Here is a 13,343-nt window from a genome sequence, read left to right as displayed (position 1 = left end):
CATCCAACATTTTGAGATACGAATTTAAGACAAAATATACGTTCTGTAGAAAATTCATTCGGTGTCACTCATGGTAAAGATAGAACTAACTAACGGATGTCTAGGATTTAACGAGACTTCTTCTATGTCCTTCTCCTTATTCAGAATACCCACAGGAGATGCCAAGCGGATCCTCAATGAAGCGATGAAACAGAATTTCACGAATGAAGAAATCAAGGATCTGTTTGACAGACTGAAGGCTGAAGCAGTATGATACTGATTTTTATTATTTCTCTATGAATCTTTAGGAAGAATCAAAAATACTCTCGTTAACATATAAGGATTGTTATCCGTTTGATAACAGACATAAATGACCTTCTTTACAGGAGGCTGTATCAGAAACATTTGTAAGAAACATGGTGTAGCAAAAATTCGAAAACTGATAGCCCGAAAGTGACGTATAGTGTTTCATCTGCTGGTGGATCACGGGAATGGGCGCTGAAGTGGAGGTTTGGTGATCAATATATTAATCCGTAGGAGTTCTATACGCCGACATAACTTTGTACTCATCACGAATGGGTTTGTATACTTTAAAATCTGCAAATTAACTTGAAAATTCCTTTTATGAATCAGATTATTTTTTTCAAATTTCTGAAATTCAATACTTTGAAGTACTTACAACATGACTTATCTGATTTAAATGTAAAGAATTTCATATTGCTCAAGCTTGGTTCCGATGTTCATAGAACAATCATTTTATTTTATTGATATACCTTTATTAAAAGAGAAGACAAATCTAAAAGCTATGTACGAGCGTAACTTAAATAGCATTGAAGACGAGTATCACTTTCTTCTCATTTGTCCAGTTTATTCTGTGACAAGACATAAGTATCTTAAAGACTATTACTATGTTACCAACGTCTTTAAGTTTATAGATATGTTAAATAACTCTCAGATTTTACTATTACACCAATTGTCTATGTTTTTATATATTGCAATGATGTACAGAAAGAAGTTTATTTAATAACAGATATATTGTACCTTTTCGATATCACATATAGATGTCTCTACCTTCCAGAAAAGAGATAGCTCACTGATTATATCACGCACGGATGAAGATGGCACAGCGACCAACACTAAGAGTGCCATCAAGAAGATGGGTATAGCCAACCCAGGAACCATTCTGTACTCAGGGGAGGTCGGCGGTGGCAACGTTGTTCTGGGCATGGAAGGAGGTGGGTAGTTTGTCTTGTCACGAAATGTGCATAGCATTGTTTAGACATATCGCCTTTTGATTTAATATAGGAAGATATGCATCTTGTTTGTCTTTTTGTGGTTAGTTTCTTATACATCTTCTGCTATGTCCATTTGGTATCTTAATTGCAGTTGCTATTTTCTTTGGCAATATTATTTACCTGCACGTAGAGAAGCATTAGTAGTACTCTGTCCTTGAAAGTGTTCTTAGAACTTAGCATGGCATATAAACCATAATTCACCTCTCTTTGTAGGTGTGAACTTGCATTGCTTCATCGACATTTTGAATGTTTGCCTGCTCCGATTCGATCGCAATGTAATGCCTAATTACTAAAAGCCAGTCCACATGTTTGGAGTTATACGTTGGTATTGTCCATTGCAACTAATATTAGAATGTCTCTTGGTTACTTGGAATGTTTGCACCCTGGACAATATGGTAACCAAGTGGTTAAAAAGTCAAAGACGCCATTCCATAATCACTCATCGCTCATAGGTAGCAGTGTCTATCGTACGATTCCGACTGTCTCATAATCACGTGTTAATGAATCACTATCAAATATGATGAAACCAGGAGTTCGCGAAAAGGTGAGCATACCCTGCTCCACCTGTGACACCCATCACAAACACAGGCAAATGCAAGTCAATTATTCACTTACAAAACCCCTGGAACATATGGAACAGTTCAAACTAAGGAATTGCATCGGACATTATTTTAGTCACAGATGTCAGTCAAATTTGCAAATATCTTGACAACGGTCTTGAATGTTGTAACCCAAACCATCAAATAACTCTTGAACAAGAGTCGTATTACGCTCATTGAAACAATAAGCCGAAGAACTTGTCAAATTTGTGAAATCCATTATGTCTGTACCCTGAGTGACATGTCTTGAATATTGCTAAATGCAGCGGTAACTGCACTCACTGAGACTCACACAGCATCCGGATCTAATCGCCTCATTCGTACAACTTGGGAGGGCAAATGTTGGTTAAATTCCTTGTTAAGAGCCTCTTATCTCAGTCACGTTTTAGTACTGTAACTGGTGTTCCCAGGCGAGAAGATCATGAAGGTCCTGGGTCAGGTCACCGACATCCTGGGTCGCGGGGATCAGGCGTACACTGTGGGGAAAGGTCTGACTGGGAAAGGACTGCAGCTGCTCGGTGCTAAACTGGCCAACATGAGCATCGGGGAGATGATCGCAATGTTTGATGCCAAGAACATCGACCCTGAACTTGCTCTTCGTGTGACGAGACAACTGAGAGATCTGGCTCTTGCCCTGGTAAGGGACATTCACTATATCACGACAGACGTGTGTTTTGAGTGTACTTACAACGTTAATGCCTCTGCACTGCTAGATTGTTCTTTTGGGCAGTGGACGTGATGTTTCGATAATTAATATGACATTTAACACCTTCCCTGCTTTGGCATAACATATCGTTTTATCAGTGTCAGTTTCTAAGGCAAACTTTCCTCTCCACAAACAGGAAACGTCATACTTGCATGTACCATGTTGATGCTATGTCTATCAAAGGTCAAGGTAATTTTGGTTAAGGTCAAATGCTGGAAGTACTATCATTGAACAGTGCTTGGAAACCCTTCTTATATTAGCAATGACGGGAACATTTATCTTGATACAGATACAGGAATTATATAGATGTAGACGTGTACTGCATGTGCTAAAAGTAAGACCAGCATGTATCATCAAAATACTAGTGTCTGTTGTAAAGTAAATGATATTCTCTGCCTTAAGCCAGCTCTCCCCGTATAATCAGCAATCTCAATTTCAGTATTCCGAGATCATCAATGCTGTCATCAATGGCGATGGAGACAACGCATTCAGCTCATTTGACATTACCCTTCAAGGAGACTTCAGCATACCCAGAAAAAGCATCATTTTCTTCCGCTACGAGTATTTCTTCCTGATTGGGGGAATTGTGCCCATGACCTTTGGTGAGTATGGATTTATGCTACAATCATGCTAATAAATTGAAATATAACTGATTCTGCATGACATGGAATGTTTATCTTATGTTTCTACATCCAGATTATGATTGTTGCCACTGTCACACGCCACATGGAGTACAGTTTTCTTTCTTTCAAGGACCGATGAAGTAGTTGCCTTAGGGGTAAAGCATCGCATGGGTACATTGTGTGAAGTTCATGATTGACCCACCATGACATGACTGGAAAACTGCTTGAAGTTCACACGTTTGTTCACTCACTCAATACTTTTTTCCAGTATTCAATACAACTAGGTGGTCAAAGTTAATAGTCTAAGGAGACGCAACTTGACATGGACCATTGCGTCCCGCTGATTTAAGGTCATATTCGCGCTGATTATGATCCCTGATCTTCACCATACGTATGCATATATCTACTGACTTTGTCACTTTGGGTTTCCTCTTTCTACTGTTTTGAACTTCGCTCAGCATGAAAATCTTCTTTTTCATGTCTTCTATTTACAACTACCCACTCAGACACAGTATACTGAATCCGAGCCGGCCAGTCTCTGTTTGATCCCATAATGCCAGGCAGGTTGCCAACAAGTACCATATTTTGAAATATTTTGGTTTTTTATGCGACCGAGGATCGAACCCCCGACCTTCCACTCTTGAGCAAACGCTCCATCCACTAGACCACGGTGGCGGTCCTTAAAACTGAAACTCCCCTTTATGCATGTAAACCACTGAATCACTCTATTAAGCCACTGAATCACTGTATTAAGCCACTGAATCACTGTATTCAGCTACTAAATCACTGTATTAAGTTACTGAATCAATGTATTAAACCACTGAATCACTGTATTAAGCCACTGCAATTTCAGAATTCGGAGCAGGAGCCACTTATGGAATGGGAATAGTCGTAGGAGCTAAGATCCTTGGCATGACGGTGTTTGGTCAAGTCGTGCCCTATGGAAGTGCCCATGTCTACGGAGAGCTTGGCATTGGATTTATACTGTATGGCAAACTGAGATTTGACGGCTACCTCATGAATATTGCTTTCCCATCCCGGGCTGAGATAGGGTTCTATAAGTTTCCACTTGATTTAAGGTGAGTATACTCAACTAACACATATAATACCAAATACCTGTCTGTCCCACTATATATTCTTTTTTAGATTCTTCTAGACAGCCTAGGTCACCATCCTAATTAACGAGTGTGATATTAGTAGTGTGTTTAAAAGCTCAGTAATGTTTGAGAATAGATTATATTTACATTTTTCGTGTTTGCCAGCTTGACTTCAGAGCATTTCAAGGGCTTTGATCCTGCTCCACATTGAAAATGTTATTTTTTTCGTTATTATTATTTTAATTTATGTTTTATTATATTGATATTTGTATCGCAGGACGATAATCCCTCTAAGTCTAGACATGTTAGACTTTGGCACCATGTAGAATAATGACGCCAGGTAAAATGAGCATTGTGTTAGCTAAATGAGTTCCTTGTACAATTACAATATCATTGCAAGAGACTCATAATACTAATGTAAAACTATTGCAACATTAAAATGCCACCAATGTGTTCTCAATTTTGTTCTCAAAAATGTAAAAAATTACTCAAGGAATCATATTCCTCTTTTGCAACATGTTCTAGTTTGACCATGGATATGGAACTGGTCCCTCTCGAGATGACCCTGCGAGGTCTAGTCACCCTGGAGGTCAACCTCTTGTTCGTCAAGATCAAGAAGATATTGTACCAGGCTGTCATCTGGCGATATGCGACTCCTGTGATAAGGAAGAGACTGATAGATACAGGCAAGAAGGAGGAGGACAAGTCTCCACCACAGTTCCTCAACTATGTGGACAATACTGTACGTTGTAGAATAGTATTCAAGTATAAATTTCAGATGCTATCGATAGCGTTGGGCGTTTGCATTTCTCAATCGCTCAGGTGCTTTACAAGTAAACAAGATTACTCCACCAAAAGTCCCAGTTAGTCAGTCGAGAAATTGTATGCTTGACATTCAGGTGAATTTACTAAATGTGACACGTCGCTTGTCAAAGGGTCAAAGCAATGTATTTATGATCTGTGCCCACCAGGGAGGTTCTGGTCGAAAGAAGAGGGCAGTGTCCACATCACGGAGCTGCTTAGTGAGACAACTCCCCGATAGAGACTACACAGAGCCGGCTGTAGAGATAGCCATAGCTGCCCAGGATGACAGGAGTCAGGTCCAGATCTTTGTGGATGCTGGGACCAAACCTGGACTCAGTGATGTGCTCCGAAGAGTCAGTCTTGGTGGACCATCTACAATTATCACTCAGGTATGCAGGAAACGTCATCATGGCCAGTTTTAAATCTTACTTGGAATGATGTCTGTCATGATCAGTTAATGTCGGTATGATTTCCATATTTATTCCGTGTTTCTTTCTGATGAGCATCAAGCTTGAACCTTTTGGACAATAATACCCTTCCCCCTTGTGTTGTTATACCCTCTCAGTATATATACATATCCTTGTTGTAGCGATTTTCCAAGAATGGCTATGGCGTCCCCGTCTTTTTCACGGTGTATGGTGAGAACAGCGCAGGCGCGAGATCAACCGTGACTTGCAGCATCCCAACCTATGACGTCACGCCTCCTGGTGGCAGACTGACATCAGACTTTAGTTCAACCAGTAACCCAGCTGAGCTGAGAGGAAATGTGGTGGTGTATGAAGATTCAGATCTGGTTAAATCTTCCGTGGGTGTTGGACTGGGAAAGGGAATCTACGGAGATGAAGTCATAGCCTACAACTCTGTCAATCTCAAGGACAGGACCAATGCTCACTATGACCGTAAGGAAAATATAACTAATACCATGAAAAACTTATTGACTTTGTATATTCCAAGAAACAAAACAAAAACCAAGGCCTACAAACTATTTGTGGATGACTTAATAATCAAAATGATAATTAATGGGATATGAAATGTTATCAATTAACAATAGATCAACAAAATATTTGGAAAACAATAAATGTTGAAACTAGGGTTAGTGAATAGTAATCAAGATTGTTATTCAACTTTTGCAATACTAATAAACTATTTTATCATATAATGGGTAGGTTCCTCGGCAGGATAAAGCCAACGGATAAAAACGATATCCGTTGGGGTCATATGCGGATAGAGATGCAAATATCAAAGGTCAAGTAGGACTACTTGCACTGTTTATAAACAAACATGACGTCACCCTCGGCATTCTGCGATCGAGTCAGAATTAACCATCGGGAATCTGGATAAACTACAGGGATAATGGCTATCATTATCAACAGAACACTCTAATATGCTGAAAATCAGTATCTAACTGTGACGTAGCTAAGGCATTTTATAAGTTTTGGCAACTTTGGAAATATAAATTTCGAAAAAATTCTGCGAGGGCACGAGGCCTAGCCAAGCGGGACCAGTAGCCATATATCTGTACTTGTAGACCTCTGCGACTTGAAACCTTCTCCACAAATTAAAATAGTTGGATTTGGCCGAAATATGTTTGAATTGTTACCTTGTTTCGTTTTGTCTCTGGGTGTACATTTGACTACACTTCTGAACGTTATAACAGGACAGACCGACTGTCAACAACGTCTGACCGTGGCCGTGACGCCTCATAGACTAGGGTTAGAGTAGCTTCCCTTTGACAAAGAGCAGTTACTCTAGCGGACAGACCGATGGATTGCCGCGAAAGGATATTAAAAACAACTGTTGTTTTCCGTATATGTTGCTTCGCCACTGTATAAGAAACAGATTTCAGTTGGAAATATATTGGCTACTGTCACTGTCCGACTGACACATCACTTACCCTGTGACGTAATAAATATTAATGCGCGCATTCCAGGAAAACTCGCAATGTTTCGGTAAAGGGAAAGAGAGGGAAAGCGATTTTAAAGCACAGAATTAAAGAATGACATTATATGATTAAGAGGTTATCACGCTTGTGTGTTTGGGGATGGTAAATATCCTGCATTAGGAATAAACACTATGTATTTAGCTCGCCAAGGCTCGCTAAATACAATGTTTATTCCTAATGCAGGATATTTACCATCCCCAAACACACTCGCGTGATAACCTCTATTTATTTTACGAAAAGGTGCGGTGGGGTAGTTTAGTGGATAAAGCGTTCGCTCGTCACGCCGAAGACCCGGGTTCGCGACATGGGTACAATGTGTGGAGCCCATTTCTGGTGTCCCCCGCCGTTATATTGCTGTAATATTGCTAACAGCAGCGTAAAACCATGCTCACTGACTCACCCACTTTTCGAAAAAGTGACACCATCTTTGTTACTGTAGTTAAAGCCTAAGTGATACACATTGAAGCTTTGTCATTGCCAATCAAAGAATCCATAGATCATTGTATTGCATTGCTACAACAACCAGGCCATGGTGTACAGTTCATTCAATACGGATACTTGTTGCGCATACGGTCTTTTTATACGCAGTAAATAATATGTCATTTCTCGAAGGTTGAAATCTCCAAATAATATATGATCGTATTTAGCAGGCTGGATATGTGAAAGGCGATTGTTGTTACTCCTCACAGCTTCATCTGATAATTTTGGCCACGAAGCGCTGAAACATTTCACGGGTCTGAAGGACGGCCGACTGATTGGTCCGGTGTTTGCCGAGTTCTTCAGTATGAACCATGCCGGGTCCTGTGTGAAGGAGTGTATGAAGTTCTCGGAGACCAAATGTATGAGCGTCAACTACGACTACGGCCCGAAAGGACATTGTGAACTATTAGAGGGCATTGAAGGACACGACCATAAAATTTTCATTGTGAGTTTATATTATGCATTGTTATGTGATAAACAACTCATGTGTGCGATGTCGATTTTATGGAGCTTTTAGACCGGAGTACAAAAGAGAAATGGACATGTCTTCAGGTTTTGAAGTCAAGTCAAAACTTTACAGTACTGATTTGTGGTTTTCGCAGATTTCTGCCTCGGTTAACACACTGGCCTTATATGGCAACATAGCTGGGTAGAATAAATGGGCAGATGTGAGGAGATTTAACTATGAAGGATCCCGGAAGGGTGAGCTAGACTACCAAACTAAACATTCGACTCTCACACTTTCAAATGACAACAAGCTGCCAATATTGGCGCTGACTCATTTGAAATTCGTCCAGCGATAAAAACGAATACCGGTGATAATATTCCACGATTACTACATTTTCTTGAATTTGCTCGCTGTTCAAAGATGTCAAACAGCTTCTTGTCATGACACTTCAAAATCTATGAACACAATCTTGACTTGAGCCTGTCATGTCAGTACGGCAGTACCAGCCAAGATATGTGCAGTAGCAATGGCAAATCAAATTAGTTCCGTCATTTCAGTATAAAAAGTCTTCTTTCAATGATTAAAGATATGTGTATACAACAAAAGGGGAAGTAAATGCGATTATGTAGTGACAAAAGATTGCCATAAGCTTTGATTTTCCAAAACTTATCTATTTAGTTCGCAGGGGTGTTCTAGTATGCGACTCTCCATTTACATTTTGCACATATTCATTGGCACGTTTCAGCCATTATAAGTACACATAGACATAGCTATATTTAGTTGATAATTAATGCAAACGTCGTTGGTAATAAAAACAGGATACAAAACTCGTCATCATTTCATAACGAGTGGAATATGTTTTTACTCTTCCCGGGCTTAGCGAGGGACAGAAAAAATATTCATAAAATATGAGGGAAATATGAAGCTCCTTTAATATTCTGTAATTAATGCGTTGATTTTATAATAACTTTACACAGATGGTTCAAGGCGTGTTTTGGATGTATTATGTATTATATAGTAACCAAATATCATGTTTATCCTTGTAGTCTGATCAGTATGCTCACTATGAGAGGCTTGGAGTTGGTCTTGCCCACGAGTTCATCTACAAGGATCTGTCTCTACGCCACGGTGTCATGTACTACTTCAACATCCACCTCATCAACGACCTTCAGTTCGAGTCCATCCTCCATAGCAAGGGTGTTGTGGTGGATGTCACATCTCCTGAGCCGGGTAGGATTTTACCTTAACCTTGATCTGTTGTATGGTAGTACTTTGCTTATCCTTGATCTGTCAAGATTGACCACAGAGTTTTCAGGTGAAAAAAATAGTTATGTTTGGGACGAGTGCTATCAGTGGGCAGTATACGCTCTCATTTTCGCGAACACCTGGTATAATCACTATTTGATAATGATTCATTAACACAATTTTATGTTATTGTGCCACTGGCCTGTCAGAATAGGCCATGGGGTTACCAAACTATCAAAAGCGTGATAAATGTCAAACATCTTAGGTCACCTTGTTTGAACATGTGATATGAGCGACAAATTGTTGAATGAGTCATGTTTTCATTATGGTTATTACTTAGGAAAATACATTGCCCACTGAATACAAAGATGTTCTTGCTCTACGTTCAGCTATTTTTTGTACTTCGTGATGACTTGAAAGAATAACGTTAACACCTGAATTAGATTTTGTGATGCATTTTCACAATTACCGATCGATACAACTTGTGTTTCAGGTCCACTGGCTAATGTGAGTCTGGATGTCCTGGAGGTGACCTCGTGTGAGAGTGTGGTTCCAGATGACAGACCGGACTGGGAAGTCAGGTGTCGAGGTGTTAACAGTCAGATAAAGAACCACAGGTGAGAGACAGTGCTTTCATAAACGGTACCATGTTCACGACAGGGTTTATTGGTCAGAATTTGTGACAAAACCCGACGAAAACAAAAGTAAACTAGTTTCTATTCTTGTGATGATGTGAAATGAACAATATGTTAACCTTGTATTCATATACGTGTCTTATATACAAAATAACTTCTGAAGCACTTAACTTAAAACAATCAGTGGAAACTGGTACAAGGCATATAACCTTATGCACACGCCTATCAACATCTGGTGTGGTGATAGCTTCAAGGTTACTTTTAGAACCTATTTCAGTTTTCTTTTCCTGGAAGAATATGTAAAGATCACAGATTTCTCAGATCACGGAGCCACCTTTGTGCGTGGGTCATGTGAACTTGAGTTCTTACATGGGACGTGAAATTACTTCTAAATGTAATCGTTGTATTTTCAGGATAATTCATGACGGCACTGGGTCAAAAACCCTTTTCAATGGAGACACACCCCTCACCGATCTCCTGTACACCAGAGCAAACAGATACGTATCAGGTTGGTGAAATATTTTAGTTTTTAAAAGGAATTTCGACTATGTGAAATTTATTTCGGCAATACGGCTAAAACCACGATGTTGACATATTTTAACTTGTCCTGAAAATACTACTTATATCCATGTATTGTTATGTTCTTAGTTCATTATCCATGTATTTTCTTTGTAAAAATGGGTGCTATTGTTTTGAGGCCAGATTTATTTGAATATATTTGGTATATATGGTATATATGATTTCTAATATAATTTCACATTTTGTATTAATTTGGCAAAGTTCTATGCTAACGATCTTCTTATATATAAACACTTCTGTGACTGTAGATTTTATAGGTTATACCAAACCGAGTTGGAATAGTTGTTTAACGGTTTTGCATTATGCTTCAGTGGCATATACCATTTCATTTAAACAATGTTTCCACTTTATATCCTTTTGAAAGCATCATGTCCTATGGTATGACGACGTGTCCCTGTTTCAGCTAACTGGGACGGCATCATGGATAAAGAGACTGGCATCCTTGGCTACTCCTGGACCGTGGGGAGACAAATCTGTGAGGAGCTGATCCACCCTCATCATGACCCTCACAGGCACCTGTTTGACGAATCAGAGTGGACCAACACTGGCCTCATTTCCCCCATTCCAGCTCCTCACGACCCCCTCCCAGGTAAAACACCAGTGTGAGGCTTTTAAAAATATGACAACGCAATGACCTAAAATATCACTTAGGATTGGCCTCTCACAAGAAGATCGTCCAACCTTACAAAAATAATGGATGTATATACTAATATGAGTTGCGCAGTTAATAAGCCCTCAATAATCATTTAAAAGACGAGGTGATTGTGTGGCGTAGCTCGATGGCGATGTTCAATGCTCTTATCGCTCTGTAAGTGCAATAATATTGAACATTGTTGATATTTTTGAGATCATTAGGGATTGCTTCAGAGATGATTTTGGTTTTGTTTCAGATGGGAAATACTACATCACACTCCGTGCCTTGAACAAGGTTAACTATGGAGGTCCGCTAGTGACAACCATCTGCCACACAACGCCCCTTGGAATAGACAACTCGCCACCACTTCTGCATGAAATCTATAACATCTCCTATGATGAAGATACCTTCTTCATCAATGCACAGTATAATGCCAGGTAATAATTTGTTGTGTTTCAAATGCTGTATTGCTACGTAAAATAAATAAATAATAAAACCCATTCATATTGGAACATCAACATTACCTTCCTTTAATATTTATTGACAAGTATTACAATTTAGTTCATCCATTCACAGTGACCCAGATTCAGACATCAAAGAAGTGGATTTGTGTCTGGGACAGACCACACGTGACTGTCATCACATGGACTGGCAGAGGTCCTCCCACAGTGATGGCGACATCACTCGTCAGTTCCAGATCCCAGGTGGAACTCCTGTCTGGATTAAAGTCAGGGTGATCAACAACGGTGAGTCATGTAAAAGGTGTTTTCACGGCGATGGAGACGTCCCCGCCTGTTCCAGATCCCGGGTGAAACTCCTGTGTGGATTAAGGTCAGGGTCATCAACAATGTTGAGTTATAATAACAGGTTCCTACGCAGTGATGGCGATATCACCCGCCAGATCATGATCCCAGGTGTAACTCATGTCTGGATTAAAGCCAAAGTCATTAAACATGGTTGAAACCCTATATTGTGATGATATCTTATATTGTGATGATATTGAGGAACTTAAAGACTTGATCATTATAAAATACTGCTGTTACGAACGTTGATCTCTTTATTAAAAATAATCACATTCATCCTGATATTTCAATAGAAATGGCACCGTCCGGAATAACGACGTTTCATTGTGGAATAAAATCATTACCTGCATCACATCACGTTGTATACAGATGATATGCCATCAGTGAGGTTGGTTAAAGTTTCTTTTGCAAAACTTGTCAGCATCTCGATGTAAAGACACCAACAACAATTTGTTTGTTTATTGTTTAACTCCGCTGTCAGCGATATCTCCTCCGACCCACGTCGCAGGGGTTCATGCAACATATCAGATATGACGTCCCGATCCTCACCAGTCTCCTTTTATTCGAAGGATAGGTTGCTGAAGATCAATTTCTTATCGTGGTGTCATAAAAACAACCTCAAACATTTTGTAAATATCACATTATAAAGAAATCCATTATTAATTGTGTGTTTAAGTTGATTTGATGAAAGTGGGCGTTTCCGACCATCCGATCATAGTCGACACATCACCCCCTGAACCAGGCGTTGTTTATGATGGACCCGTCTTCAGACTTGACCTCAACTTTACCAAGGATGCTGACAAGGTAGATTTTTACTTCACAAACACGTTCTTTGTAAAAAGTTGATAGCTAGGTGTTAATATTCCATTTTACTTGATACACAGCCTCCAGTAACCGATAAGTTGCACAAAATGGATTATGCCCAAAACCTTTTTTCCCTTTTATAATGGTCTCATTTTATAATCTGATCTTTTTATTCCAGATTTGTGCAAACTGGTTTGGGTTTTATGATCCCGAGTCTGGAATTTCCCACTACGAGTTGTCGGTTCTTGATGTCACAAACACCACGATCTCCGAGCCGGTCAGTCTTGACCACAAGACACACGAGACGTGTGTCCAGCTTGACCCTGACAAGAGGCTCGAACACGGCAAGGCCTACAGCTTCTATATCACCGCATTCAACGCTGGCCACAAACAGCTTAACGTATCGGCAATGTCAGATGGAGGTAATGTTATGTCAGATGAGGGTAATGCAATATCAGATTGCGAAAATGTAATGTCAGATGAATGCAAAATATGCAATGCATCGCAATGTCAGATTAAGATTATGCAATGTCTGATGGAAGTAATACAATGTCAGTTTGAGGTAATGCTATATCAGATAGAGGTAATATAATGTCAGATTAAGGTTATGCAATGTCTGCTGGGCGTAATGCAATGTCAGATGGAGGTAATGCAATGTCTGTTGTAGGTA

General features: G+C 39.7%; 1 protein-coding gene across 1 annotated transcript in view; it reads left to right on the top strand.

Moving 5' to 3' along the window:
- The window catches only part of LOC124137742, a 134,959-nt gene that overhangs the window by 75,587 nt on the left and 46,029 nt on the right, over positions 1 to 13,343 (top strand). Inside the window, exons 79-95 of the mRNA XM_048402758.1 lie at positions 145 to 247; positions 1,058 to 1,214; positions 2,284 to 2,510; positions 3,019 to 3,181; positions 4,056 to 4,281; positions 4,825 to 5,041; positions 5,271 to 5,492; positions 5,693 to 6,002; positions 7,735 to 7,970; positions 9,020 to 9,203; positions 9,712 to 9,835; positions 10,267 to 10,361; positions 10,836 to 11,021; positions 11,323 to 11,503; positions 11,643 to 11,812; positions 12,546 to 12,673; positions 12,852 to 13,095. Coding sequence (XP_048258715.1) covers positions 145 to 247; positions 1,058 to 1,214; positions 2,284 to 2,510; positions 3,019 to 3,181; positions 4,056 to 4,281; positions 4,825 to 5,041; positions 5,271 to 5,492; positions 5,693 to 6,002; positions 7,735 to 7,970; positions 9,020 to 9,203; positions 9,712 to 9,835; positions 10,267 to 10,361; positions 10,836 to 11,021; positions 11,323 to 11,503; positions 11,643 to 11,812; positions 12,546 to 12,673; positions 12,852 to 13,095 — 3,173 coding nt within the window. The remainder of the gene's footprint in view (positions 1 to 144; positions 248 to 1,057; positions 1,215 to 2,283; positions 2,511 to 3,018; positions 3,182 to 4,055; positions 4,282 to 4,824; positions 5,042 to 5,270; positions 5,493 to 5,692; positions 6,003 to 7,734; positions 7,971 to 9,019; positions 9,204 to 9,711; positions 9,836 to 10,266; positions 10,362 to 10,835; positions 11,022 to 11,322; positions 11,504 to 11,642; positions 11,813 to 12,545; positions 12,674 to 12,851; positions 13,096 to 13,343) is intronic.

Source organism: Haliotis rufescens, unplaced genomic scaffold, assembly GCF_023055435.1.
Source record: "Haliotis rufescens isolate VD_foot unplaced genomic scaffold, xgHalRufe1.0.p SCAF_29, whole genome shotgun sequence".
Taxonomy (NCBI): domain Eukaryota; kingdom Metazoa; phylum Mollusca; class Gastropoda; order Lepetellida; family Haliotidae; genus Haliotis; species Haliotis rufescens.
This window is presented reverse-complemented; position numbering and strand designations above follow the sequence as displayed.